The sequence below is a fragment of the Trachemys scripta genome, chromosome 10 (assembly GCF_013100865.1).
Source record: "Trachemys scripta elegans isolate TJP31775 chromosome 10, CAS_Tse_1.0, whole genome shotgun sequence".
Taxonomy (NCBI): Eukaryota; Metazoa; Chordata; order Testudines; family Emydidae; genus Trachemys; species Trachemys scripta.
Window position 1 is genome coordinate 63,330,114 of NC_048307.1, and position 21,934 is coordinate 63,352,047.

Below are 21,934 nucleotides of genomic sequence, written 5' to 3' on the forward strand. Positions count from 1 at the left end.
TGTGTAGTCAAAGAGAAAGGATAAGGTATTTATAGGTCATCATTAAAACCTGAAGTCTTTAATTGCTCTAGCCAAAGCACTCATTCTCTCCTTTGTTTCCTAGCTAGATGTAACGTTCTCTCTAAAAAACAGGCCTGAGCAATAATCACTAGTTTCCCCAAAAACTATGAGAGCTTACAGAACAAAACAACTATTTTGTTCTATATAAATTCTTATATTTTCTCTTGTATCTTCTAATTTTTAGTTACATAAAGTGTGGAAAACATTAACCTCTCACTATCTACATATAAACACACAAGAATTCTTTAAAAATGACACTGCTCCTCTGACATCTCTCCTCCAACATACCAAACGAACAGACTTTTTGCTCTCCAGCCAGAGATTTTTGCTATATCCATTAATCCATGAAATCTCAATGTTTCAATTTACAGACCTAAGTTCAGGGATAAATCCTGTTTATAATTATATATTTTAACAGGTTACTAGAATTAGTTAAAAATAATTTAATTCATCAAAATATACCAGCATACTTATTTACTGTCCATAGTCCTGTAAACAAAGACTATTTAGAAAAGCCAGATTTCAACTGTAACACTCGCAGATTCTGCCAATTTTTAATTACAAAGTAACAGCTTGAAGAGTTAAAATACCAGTATCAGAAACTTACCAAGCAAACTGTAAGCAACATTTAAGCAGCTTGAAGGCTGAACCCAGTAATCTCCTCCAGATAAATCAATTTTTATTTATTATTTGTATTACCATAGTGCCTCCCTAGAAGCTCAAGTCATGGACCTGGACCCCACAGCACTAACATCAACAATGTAACTGACAGAGGAGTTGGTTGCCACAATACTCTAAAAAGTGAAATGTACTATACCAGGTTTACAAACACACACACACACACACACACACACACACAGTAGTGAGTTTCGGGGCACATAAACATACCCATAAAATTGAAATATCTTTAAAATGTCATTCAGAAAAATTTATTCACACCTGACTTACAGATCTCAGTGTAAGTTTCCTTTATCAAAATAACCACATTACGTTTACTTACATCTTTGCTGTAAAAGAACTGTACAATATATATATAAAAAGTCATCAGCTTTCCCCAATTTTAATCATCATCTTCCTCTTCATCGCTGATCACATATTTCTTGTGCTTTTTACTTGCTTTGTCATCATCCTCTGCTTTCCTCTTTCCAGAAGGTTCACCTTCCTGAGGGCATAACATAATATATTTCAAGTTAAAATGAAAAATTCACCGAGTTTATTTCTGTAAAGAAAAACGAAACTACTTCCAGTTTCAGTCCCCTTTTATAATACTCAGACTTAAGATTTATTTTAATATGATCAGTTGCATTGAGAGTACTCCTGACATTACTCCCAACCTCCACCACACGCTCTCCAATCTTACAGAATCATACCAAAGATTCAATTGCCTTGCAATTGTGCAGTTACTCTGCTTCCTGGGCCAAATTCGACCCTGGTGTGAAAGCAGTCACGCAAAACATGGACTCCAAAGCAGCATCTAGAGTTATAACACTTGGGTGTTTTTAAATGCACACCAAAAAATAAATAAAAATAAAAATAAATAAACAAACCCTATGGCTCCTGTCCCACAGACAGAACACAGAACCCTGTGTTACATTACTACAAAAGCTACGGATAATTCTTCGTGGGGAAGTCCTCTTCAGTGTCTGTAGAATAAACTGTTGCTCATTAGCAGAGTCCGCCATTAACAGACCAGAATGCCATAAAGAGCAGCCGAAAACACCATCAAAAAAATCTGAGCATGGCCAGCGAGTCCCACAAACATCCTGATGTAAGGAAGGTGTGTTGCCGGTCTCTCCGGCCCCACTCCTGGGGGAATACTGGAGAGTATGCTCTTCTCTAGGTGAAAGTTCTAGTCTTTCAATTAGACAGGGAGAGCAATTTCTGCTAGGTATTTGTAACTACCAGATTTAATATTGATGGGGAAATATAGACTAATAGCTGACAAACTGTTCTATCTTTCAACAGCCAATACGTCTGCCAGAGAACAGCAACAACCATCATGTTTGAAATTATGTCTTATCAAATACAACAAATTTAATTTTGCAGATGACTACAAAAGGAAAAGACATTAGTATTTTCAACATATGGGATTTTAAACTAGTTTCTGTTCTGACTTAACACATGTCCAATGAGCAAAAGAAGAAAGGCACTTTTAAATAACTGTATAAAAATGAACAGGAGTACTTGTGGCACCTTAGAGACTAACAAATTTATTAGAGCATAAGCTTTCGTGGGCTACAGCCCACTTCTTCGGATGCATCCATGAAGAACTGGAAAATGTTGGGTTGGGCATAGGAGGGGAAAAAGTACAGGAAGTGATCCTGTCCCCAACACAAAGAAATTGTACCAATTTAACTAAATCAGTTTAGAAACAGATGCAGTTAATCAACACAACCTCCTTGTGGGGACAATCTTTAATCAGTTTAAGAGTACCTTATATAACCAATTTAAGCTTAAGTGAGTAAGGAATCAAGTTAAGCAAAATTGATACAAAGCCCTCAAACTGATTAAAGATTGTCCATACAAGTGAAATCAGCACAACTTGTGTTTAAAAAAGGTTCAAGTCCCTGCCTCTGTTCAGTAAAACTGACAAGAATTTGGTCAGCTTCTTTGGGTACATCCAGACTACCTGCAGAATTGGCGGGTAGTAATTGATCTATCAGGGATCGATATATCGCGTCTCGTCTAGACGCGATATATCGATCCCCGAACGCGCTCCAGTCAACTCCAGAACTCCACCAGGGCAAACGGCGGTAGTGGAGTCGACGGGGGAGCCGCAGCTGTCGACCCCGCGCCATGAGGACCCGAGATAAGTCGAAATAAGATACGTCGACTTCAGCTACATTATTCCCGTAGCTGAAGTTGCGTATCTTACATCGACCCTGCCCCTGCTCCCCCCGCCCCCCCCCCCCCCGTTGCAGACCAGCCTTCAGTTAGTGCTAAGAAGGCACTAGCCAGGAGCAGTGAAACTAACTCATCTTCCTGCTGCATTATTTCACTGGCCAGAGTTACCATTTTCATCAATGGCAAGGGAGTTTTTCAAGCTTTGGTCAAGTAAAAAACCATGCTCCCCAATGAAAAGACCTTGATTAGTATAAAGTGAAATAAGGAGTAGTAGCTAATCAAAATAATACAAAGGTTCACTATCCTGACCGTTGATTGTACTGTTATGCAATCTGATGATGCATTATTTGTCTACTTTACTTTTCACTATCAGGCTAAAATAGTTAACATGCTAAGCATAAAGTTTTTTAAAATAATTTTTAGTGGAGTGCAGTCATAGCACACCAAAATGAGGTCTACTGTGTACTAATTCCTATTTAAATTTACATGAACCGTAGATTCTATGTGGGTATTTATTTAGGATAGGATAGTCATGAAATAACTAGCTTTGGATTTAATCGCTAAAGTGATTGTGATTTATGGGATTGCTTTTAGTATTTTCTTACTGTGTTTATTGATTTTATAATGTCCATATTAAGTTATATTTTATATATATCCCACTTTATGTATTTGTACTGGAGATTTAAATGCTCGTTCCTTTGGCACAAGGGTAAACCAATACAAATAAAAATCTAACTTTATAAACATGTTAATTTTCAATCTATCAAGTCTTTGGTTTCAAACACTAAAACACCTCCAGAAATTCTATCAAGCAGTCATCTAAGATTTTCTGTAAAGCTTACAGAGACACTCTAGAACAGGGGTCGGCAATCTTTGGCACGCAGCTCACCAGGGTCAGTATCCTGGCGGGCCGGGTGGGTTTGTTTACCTGCCGCGTCTGCAGGTTCGGCAGATCGCGGCTCCCACTGGCCGCTGTTCAGCGTCCCAGGCCAATGGGGGACCGCGGGATCTGCTGGCCGCAGCTTCCCGCCACCCCCATTGGCCTGGAGCGGCAAACCACGGCCAGTGGGAGCCATGACTGGCCGAACCTGCGGACGTCGCAGGTAAACAAACCGGCCTGGCCCACAGGGTGCTTACCCTGGCGAGCCGCGTACCAAAGGTTGCCGACCCCTGCTCTAGAACATGGTTAGGTCCCATCCAATCTACACAGCAATACAGAAATATGCATTAACAACATTGTTGGACAACAATTTTAACCAAGTCTGCAAACATGACTGATTTTACAGTGTAGACTGAACATAAGTACCATTTTGGTCAAATATACACTTCAAAATAATTTATTTCAGAACAAATAAAAACAAATTTAAACTTTAATCAGTACAATATTAGATACAGTAGGAAAAAGGGAAACACCTTTACAATAAGAAACTACTATGCAACAGGATGTTCTAAACCATCAGGTAGAATTACAAAGAATAAATCACTAAAATTTCTGCGTCTGAAATATAGTAAAGAACCATCAAGCTGGATTGTGCCAGGCTCTGAAGCAGATTATATACTATCAAATGTGGACAATGACCTACAGTGTGGGATTCTTAGGTCAAAAACTGAATTTATGCATGCAAAATTAAGAGTATTCTTTAATCTCAGAATTCGGGGGGGGGACATGAATTTTGATTGGTCAAGCAACCCCCAGTATTTTTCCCAACTGTTGCCTAGTTTATCCCATAGGCGGTCGTAAAAAATACCTTTTTTCATGTACGCTATGACTCAGCTATTTTGTTTTGTCATTCTGCATTTCCATTTTGGTCTGTTTGCTAAGTGACAAAATAATGTCTTTATAGAGGTTGGATGTCCAGTTTTCTAGTACCCTAACACAAAGCTGAATGTAAGTTGAGTTTTGACTTTAGGAAAAATATTTTAGACCTGATCAGTTTAAGTCAGACTTCCAGACAGCATCTCATTTCAATTTCCTATGAACATATTTGACACAATTAACAAAAGACACAGAATAATGGAAGCACTGCCCAAGAGAATATGTTTAGCGCACTAGCTTGACAAGTGAATCTAACCATGCAGTCTTCAGTCAGTCAAAACTCACATTGAACCAAAGAACTTTTGCCTGAATAAGAAATCCAGAATTGAGTCCAACAGTCAGCAGAAAAACTGCACAACATTGTTTCAACCAGTTAAATTCCCTGCAAGACACTTACTTATGAGTTGTTCAGAGTATTTTTCCTCGTTCTTATGATGTTCCCTGATTTGGTGTTAACCAGTTTTAAGAAAAAAGAATTTTCTATCATGGGAGACATTTTACATTGAAGCCTAATTAATTTTGATACAATGAACAAATAAAATTGTTGATGTAATAATTTAATTTGTTTAGAAGAGAAAGATTCTCACTTGAATATATACATCACCAGGTCTAGGCAGTAATATTACCCCACTCTTCCACTATACTTAAGGACCATTGCTATTTTAAAATTGTTTAAAAAGTAGTGAAAGCTAACGTGGGATTTAAGAATTCTATTAAGACTCATTTCTGCTCAACTTTATCCAACATGACAAATTGACATTTATAACCTAGAATCTCAATGGCAACCCCTATCTGACCTAGGCATCTGAAAAGACATCTATCTAGTACAGGTATTTCAAAAATGCTCACTTTACTGTACAACAGAATTTCCCAAAGTTACATCAATGGGAATTCTACTTGCCTTTTATCAATATGCTGCATCACTTGATAATTTGTTGTTGGACAAAGCACTTTAGTATTGAGGACCAGCTCTCAACAACCTTTTTGTTTCTGTGTTTGACTAGATAGCCAACATCACCGTGCAGATTAGTAAGGTATCACTGTATTTGACAGATAAGTGCCGTGTTTTGTATATGAAGATATATATTGGTAAATGCCTCCAAGTCTCTATTTATAAACATTCAGAGTGTGTGTTGCTATAATCCACCACTGCCACATTACATTTTTTTTAAGCTTGAGCACCCCTATGTGGCAATGTTATGAACTTCAGCCTTAAAATCAAATTGTTTTAAAATGGAAGGTGATTAGCCCACGACTCTTTCACCTCTGAGGAACCAGAATCAAAGCCTAATTGAGATCACAAACAAAAATGAGTTTCGTGTTCACCTATCACAAAAGAAACAATTGCTAACATCTGCTCAAGGGAGAAAAACGACTGGAATTCCAGTTCAGGTGTAAGGGCATTAGCATAATTAAATGGGGTTACTTGCACACATGGACATACCCAGACTATAGGACAATGCTTCTACACTGCCTCACTTTCCAGAACACTAAATTCACTCAACAAATTAAAAAATAAACACTATTGGAATACTTTTAACAAGACAAAGCTTTCAATGGTTTGCTTTCCGTTATTTTACCACACTCCAGTTCCTTTTAGTTATTTAATACAAATGCCACTCTGCTAACATTGTAATTGGAATTATCTCAGACACAGCAACACAGAATGGAATCCTAACCAACATCCCAGTTTTAGCCACTGGGTCTGGACAAGATTAGGAAACAAATACACCTGATGAGGGTTTTACAGATCAGGGGTATACATCATGATACAGAGTATACATGTGCAGTATACACATTCAAATAACTTTTGGAGGAATAAAAGTTTAATCTTTCAATGTATTAAAGATTTTCCATATTCTAAGGTCACGTACTTCACACCGCAAGCTATACTGTATAGAAATCAAGATTTATTTTGAGATATAATTTTGACATTTCAGTAACTGAGATTATGGAATTATAACATTTGTCTAACTTTAATGAACATAAAATCAATATATACCAAAAAACTACTACTAATTAACTGGAAATTAGGAAGGTAAGGTTAAGCAAGATGTCATTCAAGTGCAAAAATCATCTTTTCTCCTTTTAATAGCATACCAGCATTTAACTCTTCCCCTTAAAAAGCAATGATCTATTAATAGTGCTGCGTGAAACAGGTTTCCCCTCCCCCCAACAGAACTGTCATATATTTATCAGGGGGAGGCAGACAGTAAGGCCTGGTGGATAGAGCACTGGACAGACTCAGGAGCCCTGGGTTCTATTCCTGGCTCACTATGTAACCAAGGGCAAATAATGTCAACTGCTCTGTGCCTCAGTTTCCCCATCTGTAAAATGGGAATGATGCTTACCTCCTTTCCAAAAGGATTTGAGAACTCAATGAAATACCTAGGCTTTATTATTATGGTAAGCATATCAAATTTAACTGTACTGCAATCCATGGGTCCATAAAACCTTGAAAAATCCCAACTTACAACTACTTAGCTGGATAAATATGATGTATCCAGTCATTAAAGCAGAGAGCAGTAATCATTTTTCACAATAATACTCAAAATGATAAAACAAATGGCTCATTTTCAGATTTCAGAGTGGTAGCCGTGTTAGTCTGTATCAGCAAAAAGAACGAGGAGTACTTGTGGCACCTTAGAGACTAACAAATTTATTTAAGCATAAGCTTTCGTGGGCTAAAACCCACTTCATCGGATGCATGCATCCTAATGTATTTTCCACTGCATGCATCCGATGAAGTGGGTTTAGCCCACGAAAACTAATGCTTAAATTAATATTAGTCTCTCAGGTACCACAAGTACCCCTCGTTCTTTTTGTTCATTTTCAATCAACCAACTTTCACCATAAAATAAAATGCTTCTCTCACCTCATCACTGGTTAGTTTCTTTGCCTTGAGTAGTCTCTGCGTTCTGTCTTCATCTGATCCCTCATCACTGTCTGAAGAATAGATTCTAGCACGTTCCTCTAGAAAAAGAAATTAACCCAGGTAAAGACTGGTCTGCAAATGCTAATCCCTGCCAAAGCCCCTTGAACTATACCATCACATATACTGTTTCCTGATATTTCTCTCAATAATGTGCCAAGATCTCACCATCTTAGTGACAAACTATAAATAAATATACAAAATATAATTAAACAGATTGAGCCTTCTTTGTAGTTTCCTTGTTCATTAGGCACTATTCTGAGAAATCTGTTATTTCACCAGGACTATCTCGTGAAATCAGTCAATTTGAATTAGATAGTATCTGATGAGTGCAGCCTAACAATAAAAAAAAGTTACATTCAGATTTTATTTGTACCTCTTATACCACCTTTATAGCGGTTTTTAATAGCTGCCAGACTGATTGCCTCTTCTCCTTCATCCTCCTCATCATAACGATCAGGTTCTAAATAATTTGCACTCAGACCACGCTGGTGCTGCTTCTCCCGCATTCTCCGCTGCTGGGATTCTCTGCGAATAGACGCTCTTAACCTCTCCTCTTCTTTCTGTCCAGGAAAAGCAGTAGCATGTAAGGAACTATGAGGAGTAATACCCAGAGGGCATCTTTCTCCTATGCTTTGCACCTTGTGTAGTCATCTTACACCAATGCAAAGAAAATGTCAAACGCGACCAAATCAGAATGGTACAGCTTGATGCTCGCTTTGCACTGATGTAAATGACTACACACAATGCAGAACTATGGAGAATCAGGCAAAGTATATTTTATAATTGACATTTCTCTTGGTTGAAACATTTATAGCTTTAAGTTTCCTTATTTAATTTTTTATTTCATGCACATCAGAGTCAAAGGCTTAATTTCCAAGATTACAAAATCAAGTTTGTGAATGTTATAAGAATTTAAACAGTTTAAAAATAGAGGCAACAATGTGTACTTATGATTAAACTTAAATTCTGTACAATCATATAATATGCTAGGAGAAAATGTAATAAAGTTAACCATTACTTCTTATTTCTGGATTGCTGTGTGAATTTAACCTTTCCTACACAGAACAAATGTGATCAACACTGATTTGTTCACCCCACTGTGCCAAGAATGACATTTTCAATTAGCACTACTTTTCCTGTAGCACTGCATTGTTATTTTCAGTGAATACAATATTTTGAAAAACTAATATTTATACCTGTAGCATCATACTTAAATGAATGTTTGAGTAAGTTTGTCCAATCTCTAGATTTGTTTTCTTACTAAAATTAAGAATTATAACATATTTACAACTGTAACAAAGGAGTAATACAAATCCCAGAAGCAGAAAGGGGACCATGCTTTGAAGCAAACACTACAATTTTCTGCCCCCACTACTAAAGGGTTGGAAAAACTCCCCATCTTGTGGGGGCAGGGGCCAGCACCTTCTTCAGGACTCCCTTGTGGCCTGCAGAGCACCTCAGAACCACAGCTCTGCAGGGTTGTTTCTGTAGGTAATAGCAAATACTCCATGCACTGTGCTTAATTTAGGACAGCTACACCTCGATAGCAATTGTAATCTTTGCTGGCACTAGTGACACGTAAACAGTCAGAATGCAATGACGCTTTTAATAAATGTATACTTTGGTGTGAAATCTTTTGCACAGTTGCCTGTGTAATGGTCTTCAAACACATGAGAAGTCTAGTAGCAGAACAGATGACTTGCACACAAAAAAGTTGTTTTTGTTAAAAGTCAAAAACATTAATTTTTCACAGCCTTATAAATAAAGAAGTTTGGCTGATCTGCTTCCAAAAACTCCACGAACATCTCTTAGCCCCTCTGCCTTTAGGCTAAGCATGGGAATTTTCAGGCCAAAGGATTATTTGGAATGGTGAAGGGGAGAGATTAGAAGGGAAATAAAAGGGGCTAGACTAGAATTGGGCTAGTTTCTTTAATTATGAAATTACAACGGCTCTAGAATGTTGTACAGGAGGCACAGCACTTCACGAGGATGGTAACAAATCAGCAAAGGGCTGACATAGATAATCTCTGAATAGAAGAATTAGTCCCCTTAGCAGGCCAGTCTAGGAACGGCAGATTTAGGAATTAATTCTGCCACAAAACAGAGGCATATATTACTGTGATTATTATGCAACTGGCTGCTATGTTCACACACTTGGCAACCAACTTGACAGAATATACATGAAGAAATGCCTGCATTTGGGTCTTTGAACATTTATCTGAAAGAGACAAAGTCATCTTCCTGTGGAGGGCACTGTCTATAGAGTGAAGCCTGTTAGAAAATCGTTATAGGTTAAACACCCTTCTTATAAGGGCATCTCTGCTTTCTAAACATTAAGGTCAAATCATGGAAGTCTATTACCAAGAAGGGAAAGCAGCAGGGAAAAATGATAAAGGAACAAATTCTTTATATGCATGCGTATAGGAAGTTCCAATACAAGTTAATACATAAAAATTTCCGCGGACAAATACACGATAACTTCCATATTAGAGTACAGCAGCATCTAGACGCCTCACTCAGGATTGGGTCCCCATTGTGCTAGGCCCCGTAGAACAATGGGGTGGCAGCTCCCTATGACATTGGTGAATTTGGGATGTAATTCTGAATATGCAAATTAAGTGTACACAGGCCAGATAAATATGAACTAGAAAGTCTGAGTCATTTAGCGACTGCTGGAAAATACCACGTCACCTTAAAATGAATGTTTATTTCATCTTAAAAATAAAGACTTTTCAAAATTTTACTTCCAAGGCCTTTATTTATTGTATTCTTAATATTTGTTTTTAATTTTGTTAATTCTGAAATTCTCTTGCTAACTGGGTACTTTACATTCTTACAATTTCTCCTCTTAGCTTACAAACAATCACTATACCAGATGCCATATCCACCGAGCATAAAAATGGATGCTGATAGAATAGATTGTTGTGATTTCTATGTCAGCACCAGAGGTTGCATCTTCATTTATTTTTCTAAAACTCAAATACCCAAGAATATTCAGACATGATATTTGCAATTTGAGATGAACAACATTAGTTCTAAGTTTAGGTCAAAAGAGCAATAAAACTCCTTATCGCAACTAATACCTTAATCATTTCTGTGCGCTGAGACTCTGGATCACGACCAGCCATGGGCAAGATACGAATTTTTTGGGTCTTTGAACATCTATCTGCAAGAGACAAAGTCATCTTCCTGTGGGTGGCGCTGTCCGTAGAGTGAGGCCTGTTAGAAAATTGTTATAGGTTAAACACTTCTTACAAGGACACCTCTGCTTTCCAAGAACAATTACTGACATGCCACAATCAGGAAAAACAGACTCATCCATACAAAAGCAAAAAAATTAAACAGAATAGATAATGTGTACAGTACACAAGAATTATCCAATAGATTAAAATAGATTTAGCAAAATCACCCTTCCCCTAAGAAGTCCTCAACATCCCCTTACACACCTAAATATTCCTCCTTCCACTTCACATTTATGCTTCTGGTCATAGTCATCATCTTCATAGCAGTGACGTATCGTATGGAGATTTTTTTTTCCCCCAGGGAACATCAATACCCCTCCTGATTCACACCAAAACTTCTCATTTTAAAATTTTAAATTAAATATTAAAATTACAGACAAAAAGATAGGTTGCCTAGATAGTGCAATAAATAGCACACTGGCCTTTCAAGCCTGGAGATTCGGTCTCAGACCTAGCTACCTTAAAATGCAGGTCTACTCTGAAAAGTGACTATTGAAAAATGGCAGCTTCTTACTGAACAGCTCCATTCCCTATGTATTCAGTCAAAGTGAAATGGTGTTTGTATTTATTTATTTACTATTATGCTATGGGAGAGAAGAGGATGCTGGCCTCTATTCTGGCTCACATATCAATGGAATCCCAATTTCAGGACCTAATTCTAACCTCACTTATACTTGTAAAAAGGGGAGACAAACATGGCAGCCTCAAGATGCCACTTTAAGGTCGCTTTTTAGAGAAATGTACTTAGGTCTCAAGTGTAGCTAGCATGCTAGTCTTGGTCTTCAGTGACAGTATAAACTCAAACAGTTTGGCAGTCTCTATACAATTGATATTCAGATCCGAATACGACCAGCACTGAAGTCAAAAGGAAGCCTAGAAAACTCATGACTGAGCCATAGTTAGGTGTATACAGCAACATCAGCCTTACTTTTCAAGAGTCAGAAAATTTTTAAAATAGTGTTTTTTAAAAAACAAAAACACACCTCTTCCATACAAGGTGTACTAAAAGAAGAACTAGTGATCCATTACTTTACTAATTCAGCTCCACCTTTTAATACCCAAATATTTCATACCAAAATGCTGTACTATGACTTCAAGCTCTGTTAAATGAACTATATGTTTACCTGAAGGTTAATTTAGTCTTGAACACAGCCTGTCCCTGTAGACCAGTTCCTTGTCTGATAAACAGATGGTTGTGATCTCCCTGTAATGGTGCCTTGTACACATCAAAGACCTCATTGCCCAAATGCAGCGACATGCTTAAAAAAGGATTAATATATTAGTTATTTTTGTATTTATGACTCATTCTGCTTTTACACCATATGTAAATGAAGGAAGCCTTCTTATTCCCTCTTTTTTATGCATAATTGAATTATTAGCTAAGAAGTATAGTATACCACTCAAAGATCTGAGAAAACAATAGTTATTAATTCTGCAAGAACTTCAAACTTCACTCACGCCTCACTTTTATATGCAAGAACGTCTGACAACTATGTTTTCCTAGTCTAGATAATATAGAAAAGCCTAAGCTAACCTTCCATCTGACCACTTGACTATCCGAGCATTGCTTTCTCGAATCTCATTTCCCTCTTCATCTCGTCGCATTCGCCAACGTATGGTGTTTTCCACCTGTTGGAATAGAAAGTCTGTAAGCATGTATATAAAGTAAAAGGTGAACTAGTTTAAAGGAATATTGTAAAAAAGATATTACTGGGAGGTCAAGAATCAAGTGCCAGTAGTTAGCTAAATCTGCTGCGTGCAGGGTAAAAGAAAAGCTTTTGCAGAACAGTTACAAATCTTCACTGCATCTAAAGAAAAAAGTAGATACAACAGAAAACAGCTAAGTAATTTCTATGAGTGCTGAACTTGTTTACTTCTTGGTAGAACAAGAAGCAGGAGATATCTTTAACAGGGTGACTCAAACCATCACCTCTCAACACCCCATGCCTTTTGTTTTATATAGTAGTTTGAAAGAACCTAACAGAAAAGGGGTGAGATGCAGAAAGAAAATTACAGATATACCTTTAGTTTTAACCTTGTTCTACCTTCTTCATCAAGCATCTCCTCATCTTCAAATTCATCCTCATAATACTGAGGATCAAAAGGTCTGTAATAAATTAGATAATGTATTCTTTATTCACCCATCTTCTGAAAAAGCAAACCCATGTTATTCTAGGATTGCTAAAAATAAATTTGTGATTCAGTTAAATTATATATTACACACAACTGTAGACATTACTGCCATGGTATACATACATTTATTTCTGCAACCATGTAATAAACTGGAGAGGTTTTAAACCACAGAAGACCTACCCTAAAGTCTCCCAATAATATCAGCTGCAACCACTTCTAACATTTTAAATCTCTGAATAACTTTTTGTAAAGAAAAAGTCTACCTCAAATGTGGTATCCTCCCCTGATGTCCCATTGTGGCAAATACAAGGTTAGGCCTGAGTCTAGTACTTGATATGTTCAGCCTGGTCCAGTGAATTTTAAAGCGTGACAAAGATTTTGTGAATGATCCTGGTTAGGATGCGGGAATTCCTGCCAGGACAATGTTTGGATGAACCATCTTTCATATGAGCCTAATGCAGTGGTGGGCAACCTGCAGCATGTCCCTGCTGCCCGCCGCTCCCATTGTCCAGGAACCGCGAACTGTGACCACTGGGAGCTGCGGGGGGGCCATGCCTGCAGATGACCATGCCTGCTGATGGTCAACGTCACTAAAATGTCTCGCAGCCCACAATCAGATTACCCAGATGGGCCGCACCATTATCCTAATAGGTGTTAGATTTGACACAGTCCCACACCTAACCCATCTGAGAGAAGGGAGAGGCAGAAAAACAATTTTTCTTCCTCCACTAAGTCTGACAGCTGGAGAAGTCTCACTTCCTCACCCAGATGCTGTAAAGGAAAAGAAAGTGGCGAGGGAGAAGCTGTTAGTCTGCTAAATTACTGCTATTTTAGGCCTGGTCTGCACTAAAAAATTAGGTTTAACTACATTGGTCAGGAGTGTGAAAACTCCTCATCACCGAGCAGTGTTGTTAAGCCCACTTAAGTCCCAGTGTAGACAGTGCTAGGTCCAAAGAAGAATTCTTCTGTCAACCTAGCCACTACATCTCAGGGAGGTGGATTACGTATGCCAATGGGAAGAACCCCTCCCATCAGCATAAAATGTACCATTGTAGTGTTTCAAGTGTCAACAAGCCCTTAGTCTCCATTTTTGGGTACTGACCCATTAATATATCCAGTATCTGCCCTTGCTGTTATTTATAGCTGCAAACAATGTTGAGAGGCGAAGCCGCGAAAGCGGCCAGAGGTGGCTGCACTTTACTTTTTGAGAAAGCTATCGATTGCTGCAAAGCATTGCAGTAGTCTGTCTGCAGACCCCCAAAGTCTGTACATCCTGACCCACAAAGGTTCACATTTGGAACATTATCTTTTCAATCAAAGGCTATGGGCTCATAAATACTTCCTGGCCACAGAATAGAACATTTTAAAAATCAAGCAATGGGTGCATTGGGATAGAGGTGGTCAAAAGAAGAGTTCTCTTTAAAAGTGGTCTGCAGCAGGAGAATGGGAGAACCAACCAAACTAGAGTGTCAGGGTCAGGAACAAGCCTAGATTTGCAGGGAGATGGACACCTTTTACAAGGTCCAATAGTATAAGTCCCAAGTCAGTGGTATGTTTAGAAAAAGCAACACTCACATTTTTTGTAACTTGTTGATGTGCAGTTGGAGCCACACAGAGTAGTATTATAAGGAGCTACATGAATTTATTTTCTTTGAAATTTTGGATAAATGCTATGATCTGTGTTATACAGATGGTCAGTCTGAATTATCATAATATAGTTTCTTCTGGCTTCAATGAATAATCCAAAGTAGTGCTTCTATTATTCAAAAGTAGCCAAATGTAATAGAAATAAAAATGTAAATTAAATGGCTTACAATACACTAGAAGATTAAGCCTCAAACTGAGTAAATATGAAAACTACATGTTTAGAACTCAATGGATAATCTTAAAAGATAGTTTTTATAATACTATGAACTCATTAGGCATATGCTACTGTTTCAATTCACTGGACTTTTAAAACTGATGTGTTGTGAAGATACATACTAAACTAAAAACCTGAAAAGCATGCACAGTTCTAGTAAATACATCACAACTGTGGAACAAAGTCTCTCTAGGCTACTTTTTATATTATGTTCAGTACATCATTTTTAGATTTGCAAAACAACGTTGCCTATTGAGAAAAGTCATACATACAAAATTAATGCCATTAATGCCATCAAAACAGATTTCCTGGATTTAGGAAATACTCAGGTCCCCTGAATAGGCTGTTTACTCTGAATTAAATCTCAAAGATCATTTGGTTTTACAACATATGGTGCATTATTCAGGATGAAATTATCAACGTTCACCAAAAACTAAAGCAGTGCTGAAGAAAGGCAAGACAGCTATACATTCAGGAGACTGGTGCAATGCAGCCACAGACAATTAAAAAGCACAGACTTACTCATTTGAGTTGCACACCAAGCTTACAAAAAAAAATCACTAGTTCTTCTATTAATTTAGACAAGAGTGAGATGATGAATTTTGATGAAAAATGGCTAATTTCACAGGGTCAAATTAGTACAAATAAATGGAGTTATTTAAAATTATGAAATGCATTACATGTATCTAACAGGTTGAACCTACACATTTAGTTTACAAGAAGACAGTAAAATTAAAAGTGATCTGAATATCTGATCGACTACATCAAAGTATGCACCTCAGTGTTAATTATATTTAATGTTGTCAACAGAAATTTCATTTGACTACTAGAACAAAAGGGAAATACTAAGTGAGAGTTTAAATAATTAACACCTTTAATATAGACTCAAATGCAGTATTACCTGGGCTCCACGCTGAGGAAGTTGGGCAGCTTCACAAAATACAAGTCATTTCCTAAGTCAGTGTTTACTTTTGGTATCTCTACTTCTATTCGCGTTTCTGGAATAGGTTCTTCTTCCTGTTGCTCCTGATTCAATCCATTCTCATCCTAATGGACGCAGTAGCAAAACCACTTTACATTATGTAGGTGAAAAAGCCAGACTGTTCAGGTTGTTCCACTGACCACTTAATTTTTGCTCTGAAACATATGGAAAACCTCTCTATCTGTCCATCCACCACCCACACGTAATTGGATTGTGCAAAGTACACACTACTGAGACAAAATTATCAAACACAGTACTCAAGCCTGCCATCTAATGTGATTTCAGTTATGAATGTTAGCTCAAGATACGAAGAGAGAATGAAAGTAAAAAGCATGGGACTGATCCAAATAAATTGGTCTCCTATAGGGAGCTAGGAAATGGTGGTAACTTTGCCTAGACTAAAATTGGCCTTTAGATGTAAAGGGTTTTGAATCCACTGCCACCTATTCCCCCCCAAAAAAATACTTTTCCAACAGGCCCTACTACAAGTATCAAGAACAGTTATAGTACTATATTCTTCTACTTGTTGACATAACCAGAACATACTCAAAATATATAACCACAGTTACAAGAGCAGAAAAACAAGTGACCCTATCTTACATTGCCATGTATAAGAGGTGAAACTGTTAACAGTGATTCTTTCTGCCTGGGCAATATCATTTATGAATTCTCATTAAATTGTCAGTCTTTCATTAAAGTGTGCTAAAACTCAGTCCTCTAGGATTTAAAACTCTATACTAGACTGCTTGGGCAGGTGTAAGAGACACAACAGGCAACTTCTTTCAAAGGACTTACAATAGGTTGCCCTGGAGTTGGTGGCTTGTCTTCCCCATCACTCCCTGAAGAAATGTCATCTGCACCTCCAAACAAATCTATCGCATCCCTGTGATCTTGAATAGAAAAATATGTATTTTATATATGGAGAAAAAGATAAATTGTTATATTCTACCACTGGAAGTCATCTACAAGATCATTAAAAGTGACCTGCAAAGGAGGGGGGAAAAATTTATTTCCTATGTGCATTTCTCTAGGAGGTTCAAAGAGGACTTGAAAAGGTGATTTGTCTCTTCGCTCACAACAACAACAACAAAAAAAGTGATTTAAACTTAAAAATGCAGGTCACATCTACCTTGGAAGGACTCTATGATGACAGGAATACTACTGAAACAATGACATCATAAGGGCCAACAGTGAAAGCTGAGCAATTGAGAGAGACAGATATTGGATTACATGATCATTGAAGTTAAATTGGTGTCAACATATTGGACAAAGGCAGTGAAGTGTGGTAGGTAATAATATACATTCTCCGAGTCCCCCATAATCAAATAACAGACTCAATTTCCAGGGTCTTTCAGCAAGAAATTAGGATATAATGATGATGTCACCAGATTTTTCAAATAAATAAATAAATAAATAAATAGTTCAATTTGTTGCCAAGGAAAGTGAAAGGCTGATAGCACTGGGTAGATTACTTCAAACTGTGCAAGCTTCCCCATGCAGCTCTATCGCTGCACCTTAGTTGTTATGCTCTGCAACTCACCAGATAATCCAAAACTAGTTTTTTCCTCAGTTAATACTACCAATCATACAGAGTTTTAAAGTGAATGCATGCTTAATGTCAGATAAAGTAGAAGGGATTTGAAAAAACAGCTAGTTACCTTTCTGTCCTTCTGCATCGCTGTCCATTTCTGAATCTGATGCAATTGTTTTTTTACGTTTCATTCGCAAAATCTCATCTTCACTGTCACTGCCTCTTGCAGACTCTATCAAAGAGAATATATATCCTCAAATTAAGAATTTCATGCTGCATCTTTTTACATCTCACACAATCCATAGCTTGTATTAATAAGTAAACTAATTCAAACAACAAAAAAATAATTAAAGTTTACTGGGTGAATCAAGCGTTATTAAAAATACTCCATTACTGTTAAAACTCAACTGGAATTAATAAATAATTTTATAACCAAATCTGAATCATTTCAAGCCAAGACAACAGTAATATTGTTATGGACAGGTCAACAAAAAAAAGCCACATGACTTAGGGTCCTCATTGTAATGGTGACAGCAGTCTGTTCAGCATTAAGATTTAATTTGGTTTTGTTTATGAAAAGACACTACAATCAATCTTTGAGAAAAGGTCACCCCACACAAAGATTAATTATCTCAATTATGAAATGACTACAAGAACCCAATGAAGGTCAAGGATGATGATATTTTCAACACTGTATTCAATCCTACCAGATTTATGCTCCTGTTCCTCTTCATCATCTGAACGCCTGTGATCTTCATCAGAATGCTGGGCCCTTTCATCATCATCAGAATTCTGCATCTTCTCCTCATCAGAATGCTGGGCCCTTTCGTCATCATCAGAATTCTGCATCTTCTCCTCATCAGAATGCTGGGCCCTTTCGTCATCAGAGTTTTGCATCTTCTCCTCATCAGAGATCTGAGGCCTCTCTTCATCATCTGAGTTCTGCATTTTCTCTTCATCGGAGTTTTGTAGTCTTTCCTCATCATCAGAAATCGGAGGCCTTTCATCATCATCAGAGTTCTGAACCTTCTCTTCATCATCAGAGTTTTGCGGCCTTTCCTCATCATCAGAATTCTGCAGCTTCTCATCATCATCTGACTGATCACTTTTGTCCTCTTTGCCCCATTTTTCATCCTCCGAATGTGCTTTTTCAGATCCATCTGCATCTGAGTGACGGCTACCTTCATCTGATCCGTGTCCTCTGTCATCATCGTCATCAGCAGCTTCTGAACCACTATGCTGATCTATATCTGACTGGTCATTATCTTCATGTTCAGAATGTCCCGAAGCTTCAGACTGATTGTATGATCTTTCAGATCGGATGTCACTCCCAGTATGGTGGGATGCTCCCTCATCCTCACTATCATCTCCAAATAACTCTTTGTTACTGGGCTTTATTGCCTCTCTGTCATCATCTCTGTCACTCTCACTTCCAGAAACATTACTGCCAGAGCCAGCATTCTCCTGATCAGAGTCAGAGTCAGATCCAGAGTCAGAATCTGGAAAATAAATATTACCCACTTAAAAGTGATTAAGGGGAAAGATTGCCAGATGAAGAGATAACAAAAAGATTAGCACTTCTTAAGACAGAGTGGAAAAAAATAAGAGGGGACATAAGAGAGGCACCTAAATAAAGTAAATAGCATGTTCTTATTTAAATTATAAGAATAAAAGAAAGCTAATGAAGTTGTAACATTAAAACTTTTTTTTTTTTTTTTTTTTTAAAAGGACAGATAACTAGTCTGCGATCCTGTCACCAGGCATCATTGAAACCAGAAGTCTACTAGCAGTCAAAGAAAAATTATACATTTATATGGGTCATGAGGAGACAAAGATAAATTTGATAGTTTAAAAAAGCTTTTTTATTCTAACATTTTATTCTGTTTATAACATCTTGAGAGTTCAAAATGAAACCGTTTTCAAATCCAATTTGCTTGCCCCTCCCCAACACATGTCCATAGACAAATTTGCTACAGTAGAACTACTCATGAGTGCTGAGTTTGTGGCACTAATTTTTATTCAGGAAAAAAATAGTGTTCGTTTGGAATAAATTACATAAAACGACAGGGACTTTGCAAACATAAAAAAGGGTCAAATTTTGGACAAGCTAATCTGGACAATATCCATACAGAAATTATTTCAACATTTTTCTTTGAATTGTTGATGACAACTGCGATGTATGAATTGTGTTAGGGAACGGTGATCACCACAAATGTATGTAAAAAGAGAAAGTTATAGAAATTATATTAACAGATTATTTTTCCAGATAAAAAGGAACAAACAGGAAACTCATGGAATACAAACATATCTAAACATAAAAATACTCAAAGAGTAAAAGGCTGATTTATCAAATTTATCAGAAACCAATTTTGCACCAATTTCATGAAAGTCAGTTTTCCCAGGTCATGGTAAGGGAAACGAATACACCATTACATGCACATTCACTAAACTCTCAGTCCTGAAACATATACTTCCTATTTTAGATGTATTTTAACTGGAACTGATGTATTCAAAAGGAAATGAAATTGAAAACTTGTTTAACTAACATAATAAGACAAAAAGTTCTAGACTAAATCCGAAAAAAAAAAAAGACAGATTTCCAAAAGACAGGTGATGAAAAGTGTGTTCTCTCTCCTTTCCTTTATTAAATATTAATTTTGCTCTACACCAAGGGGGAAAAAAAAAAGCTTTGCCAAAGCAATCCAGAATAAGAGTATCTCAGCCCTCAGAAATTCATAAATAATAATTTATATGTAGCAAATGTTGGCCCTATTTATACTGTTCATAAAATTAAAAACAGATCAACAGAATCTAGTTCAGAGGTGGGCAATCAACGGCCCGGACCATCCTGCCTGGCCCTGGAGCTCCCGGCCAGGGAGGCTAGCCCCCAGCCCCTCCCCGGCAGAGTCACACCACCGCGTGGGCAGCAAGCACTCTGGGCAGCGGAGCTGCGCGCTCCTGCCAAGCAGAGCAGCAGCGTGCTTGGCTCTGGCTGGCGCGGCAGCCAGACATGCTGCCCTGCATGCTCTGCTCAGCACGGTAAGTGGGCCGGGCCGTGGGGTTGTATAAGGGGCCGGGGGGCCCGGGGAACAGTCAGGGGACAGGGAGCGGTTGAATGAGGCAGAGGTTCGGGGGGGAGGTGGTCAGGGGATGGGGAACAGAGGGGGTTGGATAGACGTGGAGTCCCAGGAGGTCTGTCAGGGGTGGGGGTGTGGATAGAGGTCGGGCAGTCAGGAGACTGGGAGCAGGGGGGTTGGCTAGGGGGTCAGGGGACAAGGAGTGGATAGGTTGGGGTTGTGAGGGGGGGCAGCGGGAGGGGTCGGGTAGGGGACGGGTGCCAGGCTGTTTAGGGAGGCACAGCCTTCCCTACCCGGCCCTCCATCTGGTTTTGCAACCCCAATGTGGCCCTCGGGCCAAAAAGTTTGCCCACCCCGATCTAGTTGTGTTAAATTCATATCATGTGTGCCCAAGCTGTGACAATCTGTTTCACTACAGAGCTGGAGGCCTTTACAATACAGTACTTATTAAGCAGAAAGAAAGCGGACGTAGGGGGGTTACTATCAACAGAGAGAATCAGTAGAACCTCCCCCCCCGCGGGTTAAGCAATTTCCCGGTCAGCTGCTCAATCGAATCCTGGGGCTGGAGAACTTGGCCACCTTTAACAGCAGCTGTGATCAAACATGCTAAGATCCTGGGATATTGCTAATCACTGCTAGTAATGAAACCCCTCGGGTCCAGAGCCGGGGCCAGGGACACACCCCCCCCCCGGCTGCAGCACTTGTCGGGCATCCCAGGTGCAATCACCGCGGAAGGCAGAAAGCCGGCCCCGATGGGCCAGGCTGCAAACCCCACCCGCCACACGCACTTGTTACTAAAAGGGCCAGGCCTTGATGGAGCCCCCGCCCCCGGGAAAGGAGCTGGGGGGACTGAAGGGAACCAGCCGCCGGGAAGGATAAAGGGAGGGGAAGTTCCCAGCTCTGCGCGGGGAAGGGGAGCAGAGGGGCCGAAGTTAAATACGGGAAGCGCGGGGGGGGGGGCGGCCCGGCCTCTCTCCCCCTGCGGACCCCGCCCCCGCCGGTACCTTTCTGCTCGGGCTCGGAATCGACGTCGCTCCCGAACAGGTCCTCCATGTCCGCCATGGCGCGGGCTCACCGGGCGCGCGCACGACGCTGCCGCAAAGCGCAGGCCTCGTTCGCCTCCTTTCCGGCGCTCCCGCACCACAGGGAAGTCGGAAGGGCCGCGGCGCCAGCCAGTGACGCGCTGCGGAGCGACTGGTTCCGTACCGGGTCAGGGGGTGGGGCCGGCTGTGCTGACCCGACCTCGGCATGGTGGGGGTGAGGGAGGGGAGAAGCCTTAAAGGGGCAGCGTCCCATTCACGGAGCTCTCCCACGGCAGGGGCCCACAAGTCCCTCTTGCCCAGGGGTTCTCAAACTGGGGGTCGGGACCCCTCAGGGGGTCACGAGGTTATTACATGGGGGGTTGTGAGCTGTCAGCCTCCACCCCAAGCCCCGCTTTGCATCCAGCATTTAT

The 21,934-nt window shown here is 39.3% G+C and overlaps 1 protein-coding gene across 1 annotated transcript; it reads right to left on the reverse strand.

Annotated features, from left to right (window-relative positions):
• Nucleotides 1-962: 962 nt before the first annotated feature.
• LEO1 (LEO1 homolog, Paf1/RNA polymerase II complex component) lies at nt 963-21,649 on the reverse strand. The gene is made up of 12 exons (XM_034783922.1): nt 21,486-21,649; nt 18,112-18,903; nt 17,532-17,636; nt 16,669-16,763; nt 15,793-15,938; nt 12,920-13,004; nt 12,432-12,526; nt 12,022-12,156; nt 10,739-10,874; nt 8,029-8,215; nt 7,596-7,693; nt 963-1,222 (listed from the first exon to the last, which is right to left on the reverse strand). The coding sequence occupies exons 1-12, from the start codon at nt 21,541-21,543 to the stop codon at nt 1,121-1,123; spliced, it is 2,034 nt and encodes a 677-aa protein (XP_034639813.1). The 5' UTR covers nt 21,544-21,649; the 3' UTR covers nt 963-1,120.
• Nucleotides 21,650-21,934: the final 285 nt, after the last annotated feature.